At 49.5% G+C, this 17,669-nt stretch overlaps 1 protein-coding gene across 3 annotated transcripts in view; it reads left to right on the top strand.

Moving 5' to 3' along the window:
- The window catches only part of LOC144947055 (uncharacterized), a 51,750-nt gene extending 39,568 nt beyond the window's left edge, over nucleotides 1-12,182 (top strand). Inside the window, exons 20-26 of one of the 3 annotated variants that reach the window (XM_078876204.1) lie at nucleotides 833-934; nucleotides 2,075-2,358; nucleotides 2,789-2,884; nucleotides 5,934-6,014; nucleotides 7,380-7,462; nucleotides 8,164-8,252; nucleotides 9,556-12,182. In XM_078876204.1, coding sequence (XP_078732330.1) covers nucleotides 833-934; nucleotides 2,075-2,358; nucleotides 2,789-2,884; nucleotides 5,934-6,014; nucleotides 7,380-7,462; nucleotides 8,164-8,252; nucleotides 9,556-9,709 — 889 coding nt within the window. In that variant the 3' untranslated portion in view covers nucleotides 9,710-12,182. The remainder of the gene's footprint in view (nucleotides 1-832; nucleotides 935-2,074; nucleotides 2,359-2,788; nucleotides 2,885-5,933; nucleotides 6,015-7,379; nucleotides 7,463-8,163; nucleotides 8,253-9,555) is intronic. The other 2 variants (XM_078876202.1, XM_078876201.1) reach the window with 2 other exon arrangements.
- Nucleotides 12,183-17,669: the final 5,487 nt, after the last annotated feature.

Raw genomic sequence — 17,669 nt, forward strand, 5'->3', positions numbered from 1 at the left:
AGAACCTACTTGTAGAACAACCGCTGTTGACATCCCCACACAGTGGTATCAATTTTAGTGAGCCGCTCACTCGACTACTAAGTCTAAATATCAATTGAAAACTCATTTCTTTAGAACTGATTTTTGTGTTTAGTTTGTTGTTCTTCCCCACCCCCACCTCCGATTAGCGCAGTTGGCTACTTACGGTGCGAAATAAGTTCAACGTACATACTAAGCCACCGAGCCAGCCATAATTACAATTATTGGAGTGTACAGTTCACTGCTCAATGCATTGGCGTTTTTTCTCTTAGAATCCTTCACTTTGCTAATCTCTCGAGGGCGTCCACGGTGTCAAATGACACACGCTTAGCCAACACGTAATGACACGTATACTACACACGCATACTTTTTCGACTTACAAGCTATGCACAGTCAAATAACGTAAATAACTACGGAAGCAACTTGGCAAGGGAGAGGTACACATAAAACAACGATCCGCGTCACTGCCCATTATTAGTTCTTTTAAGACTCACCGATTTTCCCTCGTTTACCCAAACGCCTCTTCCCCCTCCCTCCTGCCGACTTCCTTAACCATTCGTCACGCTCGCTCATCGTCAACCACTCATTGTCACTTTCACCATCGTTTATTTCACGCATCATCACATTCGTGTACTACCGTCCTTCTCATCAACTCGTCTCATCGACCCCTTTCTGCCGTACAAATAGCTCATTCTTTGTCCAGCGCCTTCGCCAAGACACTACATGAATTCAAACAAGATAAGAATGCAATGTTGATTGATGTAATCTGTGCGCGTCTCTCTGTGGTGGTCCCGCTGTTGGTGGTTGTGCTCAGGGAGAGGTGTGCCTGCCGGAGACTGTCTGCCAGCGTCGCCTTGGAGGGAGGGAGTTCCACGGGCTACGTCCACGGACGTCTGCTGGGCAAAGTTCTCTCGGGGTAGCCTGCCCGCCCGCCTGCCCACCCACTCGCCCACTCGTCCGCCCACCCACTCGCCCGCCCACTCGCCAGCCCGCCTGCCCGCCCACTCGCCCGCCCGCCTGCTTGCCCGCTCGCACGCCCACTCGCAAGCCCACTCGCTCACCCGCCCGCTCACACCAAAACCCAGACTTAAACTGAAACTTAACAAACAATAATTCAGTTCCCCATTTTTTCCCCCCAATGTATTCCACACGTGATAATGGCATCATCTAGCACACCAGATTTGCAATCAAGAGGTCGCTGGTTCGATCTCCCGGCGCGGCTGCTGAACGGTGGTGCGAGTTTTTATTAAATCCCCCCCCACCCACCTCTGTCCGCCCAGCAGTATAGAGGGGTTCACCGTAGTTAGTGGATCAGCAGGTAACGTGTGGTGGGGTGAAGTGTGGCTCCTCCCACCTCTTCCGAGACGTCCGGCCGGCGTGGAAGAGTAGGCCAAACTTCCCCTTTCGGAGAGCTCTGTAGAACTCCCTCTAGCGGAGGCCTCTCCGTTAGTAGGCACATGAGCAAGGAATTGCAGGGTTGAGTTTTGGCCTTTGATTAGCACGGTTGACTACGTAGGGTGCGAAATAAGTTCAAAATCAGTTTAACACGTAGGCTTCCGCAACCAATATCATCCATAATAGATGTTTTTGGGTTAGATTGCGTACTTGTAAGGGTTGTCACGTAGACAGAACGTGGCAAATTCGTCACTAGTACAGCACTAACCGGTTGTGTGTTGGAGAGCCAAGCCACAACATTTACAATCTGAGTACGACGTTTCGCCAGTAATTACAACCAGCTTCATCAGGCGGCAGCCAGATTTGTGGAGAAGTCCACCTGTTTCGTTCTTTATATAGAGGCGTAGATGTGTTGACCTCTACGCCTCTATATAAGAAACGAAACAGACTTCTTCACATATCTGGCTGTCGCCTGATGAAGTTAGTTGTAATTACTGTCAAAACGTCATACTGTAAAGGTTGTGGCTTGGCTCTCCAACACACAACCGGTGTGCTGTACTAGTGACAAATTGGCACGTTCTGTTCAAAATACATACGTACGTCGCCTTTTCTATCGATCACCCCGCCTCCCTCCTGACGTCGCAACCTCTCGCCACCACAGGATCTACGAGTGCAACGCGCGTTGCGCTTGCAACAGGAGGGGACGAGCGGTCTTGGCAGCAGAGGCAGCGAGCGCAGCCGGCGTTGAAACTGGCGTCAACGCAGAGCCGATGGAGGTGGACGAGGAGGCCGCAGAGGAGGCGTGGCGGTGGCCGTGTGAGAACCGCGTGGTTGGCGACGGGCTCCGTGTGAGGCTGCAGGTGTTCCGCACGAGGTCGCCGGGCGGGTGGGGCGTGCGCTGCGTGGACGATCTGGACGTCGGCGCCTTCGTGTGCGTCCACGCCGGTGAGGCACGGTGACCCGTGCGTCGCGCGCGGTCGTGCTTTTTGTCAGCGGCCTTGGGCAGGACACGTCGCGGAAAAAGGGTCGAAGGGCAGTGGGCGAGACTTAACGACGGAGCGGCAGCGGAAAAGAGGGACACGCCAGAGGCTGGCGTCCGCGAGCAGAGATGGCGATGAGATCAACTCGTGGTTCGTGATTGGCGATGTCACGGGGAGGACTGTGTAGCAGTGGATAGCTCATGATCGTGATGATGTCGTGAATAGCACCGAGAATGCGAGTCGCCATTTTAGAACACGAGGCCTGCGCAGAATAATGCCGGCGTCTTGTGAATGGAGCGACGTGGCATGAATGCCCGACTCGTTGATCAACTTGCTTCCGCTGCTCAAGTGTTTGACGCTCAGCGCTGTTCGATCCACCGGCTCGGCGCATGCAGGGGTCATGGAAGAGAGTCACGCGACGCGGCAGGGGTCGGCGTCACCCAAAGACGGTGGTCACGACGTCGCAGGAGCAGCAGCAGCAGCAGCAGAGGGTGCGCATATCCAGACGTGCGCACGCACACGTACGCACGACGCTGTTACGTAACGTGGTCGGCCTGGGCTGGGACTCATCCAGCCCCGTGGTACCCGGTGCAGTTGCACCGCCTGCACACACTCGATGGTTATGCCAATAGCTGCCACTTTGCTAGAATGAGACATTGCTCATTATATGTTGCTCTTTGTCGAGCTCGTGTTGAAGTACCCCGCGTTTCGCTTTTAGAGAAAAACAGCCGGGGGTCATTAACCTGAGTGCCCTGACTAAAACATCAACGGCAGGACCGTTTATTAAATGTTCAGTTCAGTTCATGTATTAGGTGTAGCCCTGTGAGCCATGCGGCTCTTGAATCGGGTGCAACCGCAACAAACAAAAACATGAACAAGGAACATCTTAAATTGACTTCGCGCAACAGAAAAATCCAGGAAAAAACAGCAAAGTCTTCCAGAAAAAGCACCGTATATCAATGCCGTGTGCAAAAATCACAGTGGGATGCAAGTCAAACATAACAACCATAAGACGATTTAGATTAAAGTTATTAGTATAACTCTGTACTACAACAAACAAATATGGCTAAACCAAAACGTTTTCGAAATCACCAGAATAAAGCTATAAAAACAATGTAACAGTGATGTAATTGTGAACGAAATGGCAGATGACCAAAAAATCACCCTTAAAGTCCTCGATCTCCGAAGGTAAGCAGGCGATATAGCCTGGATCGTGCTGGGACAGGTGACCACTGTGCTTAAGGCTGCTGTGGGGTTGCGTTGTCAGCAGAGGGCAGTGAAAAAATATCCATTATTGACCACTCCTTCAAGGACCTGTGCTGCCCAGTGTGGTAAAGTACGGTCAAATAACCCCCCGAGGCACGGGCAGGCCCTCATCCAGCAGTGGATTAACAAAAGGGCAGTACACGTGCAATAATTGTGTGTGCGCGTGCAGTGCGATGTACATAAATTGACTCTTATTTAAATTCATGACGATACAATATTCAGTAAACAATACTTTTATACGCGAATGCAATTCATATATACAGATAGTCCCCGAGTTACGATGGTCCATCTTACAATATTTCGATCTTACGATGGCGATAGCGATACGACAAAATTGTAAAATATTTTAAATTTCGCGCGGCAGGCAAACGCAGCAGCGTACGAGGTACGATGCTGTACGTTGGGACGCTGCCGGGATGTACGCATCTCCCGCCTTTCTATTAAATTACAGTTCATATAGGTAGGCTAAGAATTTACCTTGTTTTTTACTTACATTTTACTGTACAATACAGTATTGTAATTAATAAATGCATACAGTATATAGTTTATACGGTACTGTAAATTGTTCTGTTTTGCTAAATTATCACCATTCTGTAAGACTCCTGGGTAGGCTAGGCCATCTTCGACTTACGATATTTTCGACTTACAATGGGATCGTCGTAACGCATCTCCATCGTTGTACTAATAGTCTGTTTTAAATACTACTAGCTGGGGGCGGGGGGCGTTATCCGGGCCAAAGGGATGAGCTTGTTCATAACATTACACGTCACACTATCGACTGTATACAGCTCAGATATAGCACACGTGTGTGTAATGTTGTTACATACCCTCACCATGTGCTGTAGCTGAGTTCTGTGCAGTAAATGGTGAGGGTATTTTAAGAAGATAATAAGTGTCTGTCGTCGAATCAAAGTCACGTAGGTGATAGATATTCGTTTGGTCTTTCGGTAAAGTCACGTAGATAGGTTCAAAGAAAATAACTAAATAAATAACTAAAAATTACGACGTTTTGATCACAACACAAGCTCCCCTCTTCCTGATGACGAACGCTTGTGTTGCGATCTATTCGTGTTGACATCGCCGATTGTACATTTTATTTTGGCCAAACAAAAGGCCGGAATGAAACAGTGCTACATTTTGGCGGCGGGTACCCTGTGACACACGCACATACGCACGAAACTACTCACTTTTATATAAATAGATGATTATTATCGTCATTGCTATGATGTTTTACCGTCCACTATTTTTTAACGGTATGCATAGCAGGCACGTGCCGCCCCCACTCTTAGCCCCCACGACCCGCACGGAGCCAAGAAGGCCCTCATCAAGCAGTGGTACTCTTTGGTTCTTTCGGTAAAGTCACGTAGAAAGAAAATGTATTAAATAATAGAGTACGACGTTTCGGTTGCAATACAAGCAACCGTCACCAGGTAGAACTAAATTTGAGAGAGAGACAAAACACAGACACAGAGACACACAGACAGACACACAAGCAGAGAGACACACACAGAGACACACAGAGAGAGACACGCAACATAGACACACAGACAGACACACAAGCAGAGAGAGACAACACAGAGACACACAGAGAGAGAGACACACAACACAGAGACACAGAGAGAGAGTCACACAGACACACACAGACAGACACAAGCAGAGAGATGCAACACAGAGACACACAGAGAGACACACAACATAGACACAGAGAGACCCAATGCCTCTGTGTCATGGCCTTAAATAGAGAGAGGGGGGGGGGGCAGAGAGAGAGAGAGGTGGGTCTGCTGGGGCAGCTGCTGGAGCAGAGGAATTAGCATGCCAATGAATCCACCCCGAAGCGACCGAGGGAAGGAAGATCGAATGGCCCTATGATAGCCTGCTAAATTTTAGAGAGAGAAATAGTTTGAGAAAACGAAATTTAGCAAATCTTTTGGAAATGTAACGTAATGCAACACAGAGAGTCGGCTGTGGTAACCAAAAAAAGGGGGCTCTACTTTGTACGTAAGTGCCTGTCCTGTATCTTCTTGGTTCTTTCGGTAAAGTCACGTAGAAGGGAAGTAATAAAATAATAAAAATAAAAATAATTCTCACGACGTTTCGGCCACAACGCAAGCAGCCGTCCTGCGTTGTGGCCGAAACGTCGTGAGAATTATTTGTATTATTTTATTACTTCCCTTCTACGTGACTTTACCGAAAGAACCAAGAAGATGAATCCCTGCAGTCACGAAAGCTTTAAATCGAAATTTACCTGTCCTGTATACGTGTGTGTGGCCACAGCAATGCCTGGACGTGGAGTGGCTGGCCCCGGTGTTAGAAGGATCTTGGGAGTTGCGGTGTCATCTTCCAAGGGATGCCGAGGTGAGACGGGAAGGTGCACGGCACTCCGGGTTCCGATGCTTCGGTCTCGCTGGCTTCTGTTGATGCCCCAAGTCGACCTTCTCTCAGTAGGGGAAGTAGCTCATTCTCTTCGCTGCTCGTGGTCCGCAACTGCCTTCACTCGGCTGCCCGTGCTATCGACTCCACGACTCTGTTCCAAGTCCAGGCTCAAGACGTTCCTCTCCTTCTCCGCCTTTAACTGGCTGCCTCTTTGTCTCAAAATTCTAGATTTGTCCACTCTTTCTGGACGGCGCCTTTGAATGTGGCCGCAGATGCTATGGCAATGTAAATTGTGTGCCGTGGGCAATTGTGTTGCTTGGGGCGCCGCAGTGTCGAGGTGTTAACTACCTTGCCTAGTATACAGGAAGTCGGGGATTAGATACCAACCCTGACACTTGCATATTTGGAATTTGCATGTTCTCTCCTTGGTCGCGTAAATTTTTTTTTCCGGGTCCTCCAGGTTTTCCCTCCACATTGAGAAACATGGGTTCAGAGTATTTGGCTGCTATTAATGTCCACGTGATAAGCCACTTAATTGAGCTATCATTTGTGGCCAGGTCGCTTTTGAAAAAGAGCTGTATGGCTCAGTGGGCCTTAGTAAATCACCTGGAATGTGCTCAAAGTGATCACATGACGGAAACTAAGCAAGGTTCAGTCTGGATGTTTGCATAGGCGACCACTGTGCACACACAGTTTGGCATCGGGCTGCGAGGCTACTTAGTGGGCAATAGAGGGCAGCAGATGCTTGTGCACTGGGTCAGAGGTCGCAATCGGGTACCCGATACCCGTACCCTACCCGATACCCGGCTACCCGTACCCGGCCGGGTACGGGTACCCGTTTGCGACCCTAGTGCGGCCGGGTACGGGTACGGATAGCCGCACGTGACTCGCACGTGACTCACCCCAACCAATGAGTGAGAAGGCCGTGAGTCACTGGTGAGTAACCGTTTGTCACTCATTTCCCAACGTCTTGTGTCTTCTCACAATTCAAGTTCCTAGAATCAACCCACCCGCGCCTGCAACATGGCTTCATCCCAGAGGTCGCAATCGGGTACCCGATACCCGTACCCTACCCGATACCCGGCTACCCGTACCCGGCCGGGTATCGGGTAGGGTACGGGTATGGGTAGGGTACGGGTAACCCGTACCCGTACCCGGCTGGGTACAGGTACCCGTTTGCGACCCTGGTGCGGCCGGGTACGGGTAAGGAATCAAAACCCGTTTGCGACGTCTGCACTGGGTACAATTCTGGGGTGCGTATTGCTTTTCCGGACAGTTTATTGAATGTCACACCCGATTGGCGGATATCGGTGAAAAACTGATCCGAGTGTTCCGTTTTCCCTGCAGAGAGTCTGAGCTCCGAGTCGGAGGGAGAGCATTTTGGATATCAGCTGGACACGAGGGAGGGGAGCGTGGGGAGGTTCATGAACGTGAGTACGCGGCGCAGGGCGGCCGCTCGTCTCTCAGGTTGCCCCGGACAAAGAGCCCGCTAGGAAGATGACGTCGCAGAGCGAATTCCGAAGTCGCCGTGAAAACTTGGATTCAAATGCCACCGAGACCCACGAGGCCAAGCCGAGGCTGAGGCTCGGAGCATTTTAATGTCGAGGCGAGCGTCAAGGCCGGCCGTGACGTCGCGAGATGGCGTCGCTGAGCGTCATCGGGAGCGAAGGAGATGGTGTCGCGTCATCGTTTTTGGGATAACCGTTTCAGCGCTGGTTATCAAGGTTTTAGAGCATCCCTTTGATCAATTTGCCCGGTTTACTCAAGGCTACGTCCTGAGTAGCAACAGAACTCTACGCTAAAGTTTAGAGTTGATGGTTCATCGTTACGAGAGTTATCATGATCCCCCCCCCCCGCTACAGTCAGTTGGACATAGGCAATGCATGAACATTTTCCATCTTAATTACACGTGACCAGTTTGAAACAAACAGTGTCCTTAGGACCCCAAGGCAAAGGTTAAGGATGAGATCTGAGAGCTTGACCTGGAGCCAGTGTCGGAGCTGGGGACTGTCCTCAAGAACGCAAGACTGCTGTGGGATACTTCCCCACTTAAGTGCCAAATCAATGTCAGTATTTATGTCTTTGTCCGTGTGCGCGCGCGTGTGTTGGGACTTGCCGGTTGAGCTCACAGCACAGCTCCAGCCCCAACATGTTCATCCAGGAGGTGTTTGTGGACACGCACGACCCGCGGTTCCCCTGGCTCGCGCTCTTTACCCACAGGTGAGCTCAGAGCGTGGCGGCGGTTCCCAGCGGTTCCCAGCGGTTCCCAACGGCGCGTCAACGAGCCCGTACCGCCGTGTGTCGGTGTCTTGGCGAGCGCGGCTGCGTTCAATGTCGGTGCGTGGTGGTGTCAAGCGAGCCCCGGTGGTCTTGTTGAACGTTCGCGTTTGCTCGGTGACCCACACGGGAAGACTTCTTCACAATCCTGACGAATCGCCCGATGACTGACGCTGGTTGTAATCGCCAGCGAAACGGCGTACTCAGATTGCAAATCTCGTGGGTTTACTCTCCCTAAACACCGGGTGTGCTGAAGTGGTAACTAATAGGCACGTTTTGTTAACATTACAAACCTTACTAGTTGACTGTGTCGGGTGGTGCGACACATTTATATTTACACAATCTAACCCAAAAAGCCTTTAATATTGGTCACGAAAGCCTGCGTGTTAAACTCGTTGACTCACCTGTCGATTTGGAGTTGTATGTATGATTTAACTTCTTTCGCACTGTACGTAGCCAACCGTCCTAATCGGAGGTGCAGTGCAGAAGTACAACAAACTAAACACAAGAAACTGTTCTAAAGAAATTATTTTCAATTCAGATTTAAAAGTGCACGGCTCCAGTGGCTTCCCAATATCGGAAGGAAGAGCATTCCAGACGGCCGCAGAAGCGCATCTGAAAGCACTCGATGCAGTGACCGTCTTTGTTCAATGGTTAGCCAGAAGCCGCTGCTGCGTGGATGACCAGAGTTGAACTGCGTGTTAGCAAGCGGAGGCGCTTTGTGTTGTGGCATGTATTTGCTTGCGTTCAGGTATTGTGATGTAAAAGCAGGTGCTGTGATATCACATGTCACATGGGATACTGACGTGAAGTTTAGATGCTCTGACATGCTCAGGTGTTTCGATGTACGATCATGCGGAGTGATGCCTGTTCAACTGCTTTGATGTACAATCAGGTGATGTGACCTTTGACCAAGTGCTGTCACGTGAGTTTCAGCTGCTGTAATATGCAGTCAGATGCTGATATTAGCCAGGTGCTGTGTCACAGCGAGATGCGATCAGGTGCTTTAATGTACGATCAGACACTGTGGCATGAGCTCAACGTGGTTTCATTAGTGATCAGATTCCGTGAGGTATGATCGAGGTACTGTGACACGCACGACAAAGATCCCCCACCTAGCTCACCACTGATCTACCGCTCCGTCCTGCTGTGACGACAGCTGGCAGCATTGTGCTCGAGTGACGCGGCGCCGTGCGGTGACGTCCGCTCGCGACGTCGCCGGGTAACGCGACTTGTGCCGCCCCAGGTTCGTGCGCGCGGGCGAGGAGCTGACGTGGGACTACAGCTGCCGCCAGGGCGCTTCCACCGATTCATCGGTGGCTACCGCTGCACCATCACCCCCGCAACCGACGATCGCTCCCAACGCCACGTCTGATCCCCGCCACCCTTCGTCGAACTGAGTCGTTCTCACGACGTCCACAGTTTGTCGTGCTCGTTACAGCGCCGTTACAAATCCCGGCGCACCTGACGTTTTTGTGTGAGCGTGCGTGTGTGTGGTGCAAAGCGTGCCCTCGAAACATCGCGTTGGGTCAAAGGCGATGTTTCCCAGTACGATTTTTCCATTTTGGTCGTGAAAACCCCCGTGATTTCTGTGAAGACCAAAACGTACCCATTTACAGCTCACAATGTGATTTACATTGTATTTCATATTGTAGAAATATAAAAATCAGTATGAAAGAAAAGGGCAAAAGAGCACGACTGAAACCAACCTAAATCACAAGCCAATTATGGAATGCACAATCCAATACTGCAGTAGTTACTGTACAAATATAGTAATGTACTGGGATTGTCTGGCAAGTGATGTTTCCGCACGGCGTGGAGACTCCGCTAACAAATCAGCATTGCCTTGCACGCTGTACATTTTTTTAGCTTGGGGCGTGCAATTTTATTTTTTTATTCGCTATAGAGATCTGTTTTTTTTAAGGGTCCCCGCCAAAATGTTTTTTTTTATTTGCAGCGCAGTAATACCCCGATTTGCATCTCCCCCTTCTACGTGGTTTCACAAATACGTCGTCACTTTATTATCACCACCACTACCTGAATTGCATTGCCTCAACTCCTTGCTTTTTACTTAATTTCGATATTCGTCGTCGGACATTTCAGGGAACACATGCCCGGCGTAAACCGGGGTAGTACTGCACAGGGTATACATCGTCCCACAACTGCTGTTGACTTCCCCACAATGCGAAATATATTTTATCCACGCCGGAGAGCTGATGTGGCCGAGCCATCCACTAACCAGGATTTTAACTCGCGGCCTTCCGATTGTGGTCCGCTTGCTTCTCCGCTGAGCCAGCTGGCTAGCTCGAGGGGGGGGGGGAGAAATAATTTTTTTCAACGTACGAACAAGTTTCCGAAAAAAAATTTCCAATCTGGAAATGACCTTGGCTGAGGAATAACGGTTTTGGAGCTTGAGGTTGGTGAGCAGTGCACCTCCTGCTCACACTAAACATCCCCACTGCTCCATGCAGCCATTGCACCGCAGAGTGGGGCGGGCAAGCAGTTGTGTGTGGCTGTATTGGGTATTGAGTTACCAGCTTTGTCGGCAGTTTAATTAATGAAGCACAGAGCCTAGATGGAGGCTTTTTATTTTCCAATGCAATTGTGATTTAACTGTTTGTAACGGCTCGGAGCTAATCGCAGGTCACGACTGCATGGTGGAGTGACAATTGCGCAGTGGTTAGCACGTTGCGATATGAGCACGGTGAACCTGAGTTCGATTCCAGGCCATGGCCAACATAAGTGGCGAGCGATAGCTGAACCAAATCTTGACTTAAAGCTTTCGTGACTGCAGGAATTCATATTCTTTGTATCTTTCGGTAAAGTCACGTCGATAGGTTCAAATGAATAAAAATGAAATAAACAAAAAACTACGACGTTTTGATCACGACACAAACGTTTGTGTTGTATTGTGATCAACACACCTTTCATCCGTCCACACCAACTTGTGTGACCAAACAACTCCCGTGACCGATACAGCATGGGAGTTTCTTCATCCCGCAGTGGATTGACGGATGTTTTTATTATATCCTCTTCAATTAACCAGGGGGTTAAACAAACTCAGAGACATGAAACATTGCCTCTTTTTCAAGGGTGACCTCAATATGCCAATGAACTATACACATGCCTGTAAACTATATGTTAATCGTACAATAATGTTACATTTATGTTTTTTTTATTAAGAAACCCCAAGAAAATATTCTAATTTGAGAATGCATTGGGGAAAATTATACCTTATCTAGATTTATATCTGAGTACTTATGGGATGGAGCAAGATAGTTTTTGTTTCTTAAATTAAAAACTTGATGGTTTTTTTACACCAACCTTACGTCTAGTGCCACGTTAAACATTTCACACCGTTATTGGCCAAAACATGCATCCTCTGCAATTGAAAGAATGCAACCGATTCGTCACATAGGTCACCACGGTAATGGTGAAATTGGAAGTGAAATCTTAGATATCACTCTGCCCACTCTGAACTAAACTATTTTTATTTTGTCAGGTAAGGCCTGCTGAGTTTTATAGCACTTTTTCAGAAGCGACCTGGCCACAGATGATAGTGAAGTGGTTTATCATGTGAAAATGTATTGCAGCCAAATGCCCTAAACGCAGGTTTCTAAATGTGGAGGGAAAAACCGGAGGACCTGGTGAAAAATCCACGCCACGAAGGGGAGAACATGCAAACTCCAAATAAACAATCTTGATTTGAAGCTTTTGTAACTGCATGAATCCATACTCTTTGGTTCTTTCGGTAAAGTCACGTACCGCATGGGAACGGCGCATCTTGGCCCAATAACACCATTACACCCCCCCCCCCCTTCGTAGCACTCAGCTGTCCAGGCTGTCATCAATTACTGTATCTGAATAAAGTGTTCTAACAACAAAAATCGAACCCCGTGTGCCTCGTTAATAACTTTTGATGAACCCCCAAATCAATACCCCAGCCCACCTGTACAAATACACACTATGTACACAAATATACAATCGCGAACGGCTATACCCCCATCCCGCGGTCAATAACAGGCGACATCCACCAACCGCGGCGATCCAGCGGGAGTTAAGATAAGTGGTCGGCGCAGTGCATGTGTGGGTGCGTTGGGCATTAAAAGTCATGAAAAACGCTTCGTTTTTGCATGCGTCCGTGTCGCTGGTCCATCATAAGGAACGAGGTGGATCGGCTTGGGGGTGGACGCGACCGGCCGTGGGTGAGCTTGTCCCCGCTGACTGGAGTCCCGTCGTTAAACCTCCACCCCGCAGGCCGAGTTGTCGCGAAGGCCTCTTCGTGTGTTGTGTCCGGTGATCCGCAGTTCTCCGCAGTCATTGAGCACGCAGCGAGATTCGGCTCCCGCTGCAGCAGCATGTGCACATGGATGTTTCTTGCGGCGCGCAGGGAGCACATTTCTTCATCATCTACAGCAGGGATGGGGAACCTTTTTTCTGCCAAGGGCCATTTGGATATTTATAACATCATTCACGGGCCATACAAAATTATCAACTTAAAAATGAGCCTGTTATATTTGGTCAAACATTTAATTAACTCACCCCTAAAGTGATGGCTGGAACTGCTTCTCTTTGGCGAGGCGTGTGATATTAGCTGGTATTGATGTTGCTACTCGCAACTGCTTTTCCAGGTTTGCTCCTAGATTTATTGAATTTCGAGTCTTGCCTGCAGTTGCCTTGGCAGGGCCAGACCAAATGATTTCGGGGCCTTATACTGCCCGCAGGCCGGATGTTCCACACCCCTGATCTATACTCTTAGGTTTTTTTTCGGTAGAAGTCACGTAGGTAAAAAATGTATAATAAAATATAAATAATAAACATAATAGAAGAAATAATAGAAATAAAATAATAAATCACGACGTTTCGGAGGCAACACAAGCTTCCGTCTTCAGGTGGAACCGTCACAGCACGATTGCTGTATCAAGTAAAGAGAAATCCCAAGAGACCCGACCTTGAATATATATATACTGGTAGAGGGGGGAGGAGCCAGGGTAGGCCCCTGGAGAGGATGACGATGCGTAACTCCCGTGCCAGTTGCTAAAGTTTTTCTAATACAAGGGCGTCGATGCCCTCACCGTCCATCCGCCCGAAAGTGGCTTTCATGAGGGCCAGTAGAGCCCTGCGGAACAAGAGGGGAGACTCCGCCTCACCCTTTCGATGATCAGCGAAGCGGTGGCGGATGTCCGAAGGCGGCCCGTAGATCGTGGACATGTGGCAAAGCGCCTGCTGGAGTGTAGAGCGTTCTGCCTTCGGTGCGGTGATGAGGGGGGCGAGGGCATCATCGTCCAAGGCCGCCGGAAGCGCCCAGAGCGCCTCTGCCTCGGACGAGCCCGCCATTTCTTGGTGAGCGAGGAATCGGTGCTGGAACGTGGCCCAGTCGCCCCCCGCCGCTGAGAATTCTTTTAATACTGGCAGCCACTGCTGGAACGACGGCGCCCGCCCCGTTGGTGGTCGCTCTTCTTTGAAATCAGCGCCGTGGACAGATTGCGGCTTCCGGTGTTGGTCGCATCGCCGCTGACGCAGCGCTCCCTGATTGGTCCGGACTGCTCCCGTGGTGCATCAGACTTCCGTTTCCGGCGGAAACTCCCTTTGTGGCAGGAAGTTGAAAATTTTATGTTGGCCCGGTGGCGGGAATGGCCGTTAGTAGTGGGCCCGCTCCATCCTCCACCCACGCCGTCGGCCCCCGTGATTTATTTATTTGGAGGCCGCGGCATGGAGCAACTCGGCGAGGCGGGAGTGCGCAGCTCGGGAGCGCACCCCCCCGATGTCGGTGATCCTCCCGATGGCTGAGCCGGCTCCTGGCCAGCTGGCAGCACCTCGCCGTCCTCTGCAGGGCTCGCTGCCCCTGCTGGAACGGAGTCGTCATCTTCTTCTTTGCTTCGGGTGCAAATTTTTCTTCTAGTTTCCATAGTCGTAGATGTGGCCACTTCTGACGCCAGTTGTAGTGGGTTGAATAACTAGAAGAAGGCTTTTCTGAGGCAACACAGTTTTAATTTAACAATTATCACTTAACACAGAGAGGTAACGGCCCCTCACACCCGATACACGATGGAGGTTACTCTCCAGACTACTATGCCTTTCACTGGCTAATCTACAAGTCCTCCGTGAGTGAAGCTTGAATCTTCACTGGTATACAAGCCGGAGCCAACCCTTGCCAGGGGTACGGCCCTGCCCTTGGGGCTCTTCAATCTTCAGGCTTCTTGTCTATACAGAACCGTGGCTCGCTCCGCCCCGGCCACACCTTCCTTCTCGAACCTTCGAGAAGGATCCAGGGATGATGTCATCCTCCAGCCCCTCATCTGAGGTCTGGGGTCTGCCCCTTTTACATACTGTTTTATAGGGTAACCGTTGGACCCTATGGCCCATAGACTGTCAGCTCTGGGGCTCAGCCCCTCTGTTGCCCCCTATTGGCATGAGGCCGGTATTGCCGGCTACCGCATGGGAATGGTGCATCTTGGCCCAATAACACCATTACACAATGATTGCTCAGTTTATACCCATCCTCTCGTTTGAAGTTGTGTCTGTGTTTATATATCCGGATGGCTTCATGAACAAATCTTTGATGATAGCCGGTGGGTTTGCAGAGTACCATCGTCTTGGAAAAAATCTATTTCGTGTGAGCCCACAGCGTTAAAACAATGATTAGCAACGGCAGAGGTATTGGTCCTACCGTGTTTCAGATCTGCCTTGTGTTCGCGAACACGGTCCGAGACATGTCATTTCGTTCCCCCAATGTAACTGCTGCCGCAGCCACAACTTAGTTTGTAGTCACCAGGGTATTGCATGACAGGAATCACATCCTTTACAGATGGGATCAAATCACGGATGTTGTGTACCATGTTGAAACGAACCTGAATATTGCGTTTCTTTAAGATTTTGGAAATATATTTGGTAACCCCTGCTATGTATGGCAAAGTGATGGTTTTGATTGGATCCTCAGATGGTTGTCTCCCCATGGCTGGGGAGACAGCTTTGCGGATTGTACGGTCAGAATATCCATTCATCCTGAGGGCTTGGTGTACATGCTCCAACTCACTGGCTAGGTGGTGCTGGTCGGAGATGCAATGGGCCCTATGGTGTAGTGTTTTGATGAGGGAATTCTTCTGGGCTGGATGGTGATGGGAGTCAGGCTTTAGATAGGCATCCGTGTGGGTGGATTTCCTGTAGACAGAATGTCCCAACTAGCCATCAAGTCTCTTCTCGATGAAAACATCTAGGAATGGTAACTTGCCATCCTTTTCCACTTTCACGGTGAATTTTATGGTTGGGTGTATGGCATTGATGTGGTTGAATAATTGGTTTAGAGCTGGCTGTCCATGTGGCCAGATGACGAACGTGTCATCTGCGTATCTCTTCCATAAGGAAGGACGGAAGGTGAATGTCTCCATGAAAACATTCACTACCACTGGCGTTAAGGGAGAACCCATTTGGGTACCTTCCTCTTATTTGTAGAATGTACGATTCCAGGTGAAGTCGGTGTTGGTAAGGCAGTGCCTCACCAAAGTTTGCACATCAGTATTCCGTCCCTGTTGGACCAAGTCTTCAATCATCGCAATGGTGTCAGGCACTGGTACCGTAGTGAACAGAGAGACTACATCGAAACTGACAAGCAAATCATCTGGAAACAGTGAGATGTCTTTGATTAGATAAACCAAGTGAGCTGAGTTAAGTACAGCTGAGGTGGTCATGCCAGTGAACGGAAGCCGGTTCTCAGACAGAAATCGTGCCAGTTTGTAGGTGGATGAGTTAATGGTGGAGACAATGGGACGGAGTGGTGTACCTTCTTTATGGATTTTTGGAAGGCCATTAAATCTGGGTGGTCGACCAGCAGAAGGTTTTAGAGAAAGCAGCTTGGTTGGTTCGATTAGAGAAGTCGAGTTAGTGATGACATTGTTGGTTTTCGTAAGGGTCCGTCCATAAATTACGTCACGCACCTAGGGGGGTGGGGTCAGATATTTGTGACGATGTGTGACGAGGAGGGGGGGTTGAGAAATCTGACGTCACATCAAAATGCGCAACTTTAAATAAATATAGGCAACACGTTCTACTTAATTAAATAGACTTTTTAATAAATGTTTTTTACAACATCAGAGTGCAGCGCCACATTAAATACGCACTAGAATGACAATAGTTTAAAGCGAAATGGAAATATGGTTTTGGGGGGAGGGGGCAGAGCTTTGTAACGTCATATTTGAGGGGGGGGGGGTCTGACATTTTGTGACGCTGTGTGACGAGGTGTGGGGGGGTCAAAAATCGTCCAAAATCGCGTGACGTCATTTATGAACGGCCCCCAACCAGGCGGTTGATAGGATCTCTATTGATTTTGGTGTAGCAATTGGCGATATATTTACGGCACTCGTTTGATGTGCCTCCCCGTTCTCAGAAATGTTTATTTTCATGGGCGGCATCGGGCAATGACATGTTTCAATTAGAAGCAAATTGCAGCAGCGAGGGATCTATAAAGTTTGAAGGCCAAGTCACGGGCTGCGAGTTGCCCAGGTAACCCATCAACAAGCCACGCACGTGGTAGCTCCCACCTCTCTCACTTACCTTTCCCCCACTGCTACCACCACCACACACTGTCTAAACACAGGTCGGGCTGTGTTTATAAAGAGACGCGCGGCGCTGTAACAGCCACACGCAGCCCACACGGCCACGCACAGGAGGTAAGACGACGAGGTGAGGCTGACACGGCACAGAGAGAGTGTCCGTAGTCTAAACACCGTTCAGCCAGCAAAATAAGACGTCTTAGTAATTCGTGCGTTTGTCAGATATCAACTGAAATAATGATTTCGATTTAAAGCTTTCGTGACTGCAGGGATTCATCTTCTTGGTTCTTTCGGTAAAGTCACGTAGAAGGGAAGTAATACAATAATAAAAATAAAACATAATAAAATAATTCTCACGACGTTTCGGCCACAAGGATGGCTGCTTGCGTTGTGACCGAAACGTCGTGAGAATTATTTTATTATGTTTTACTTTTATTATTTTATTACTTCCCTTCTACGTGACTTTACCGAAAGAACCAAGAAAATGAAATAATGATGATGATAATTATTGTATGTGTAGTGGTGATACGCGCTGGGGTAGGGATCGTGTGCCAGCGCGTAGTGATTGGCTGTGTGTGTTGGTGACGCGCGCTGACGGTGAAGGATCAGGGGTCAGCGCGGGGTCGGGGGTTATGAGGCAGTGATTGGTTGGGTATCAGTGACGCGCGCTGACAGCGATGGGATCCTGGGGCAAGCGCGCGGGGATTGGTCAACTAAGGGGGATGCTCACGTCGAGGTCCGCATACGCTCCGTCTCCCGTGAGCGGGGGCTATATAAGGTGGTGCGCACAGGCGCACGGGTAGCGAGTGAC

Source organism: Lampetra fluviatilis, chromosome 43 (genome assembly GCF_964198595.1).
Source record: "Lampetra fluviatilis chromosome 43, kcLamFluv1.1, whole genome shotgun sequence".
Taxonomy (NCBI): Eukaryota; Metazoa; Chordata; class Hyperoartia; order Petromyzontiformes; family Petromyzontidae; genus Lampetra; species Lampetra fluviatilis.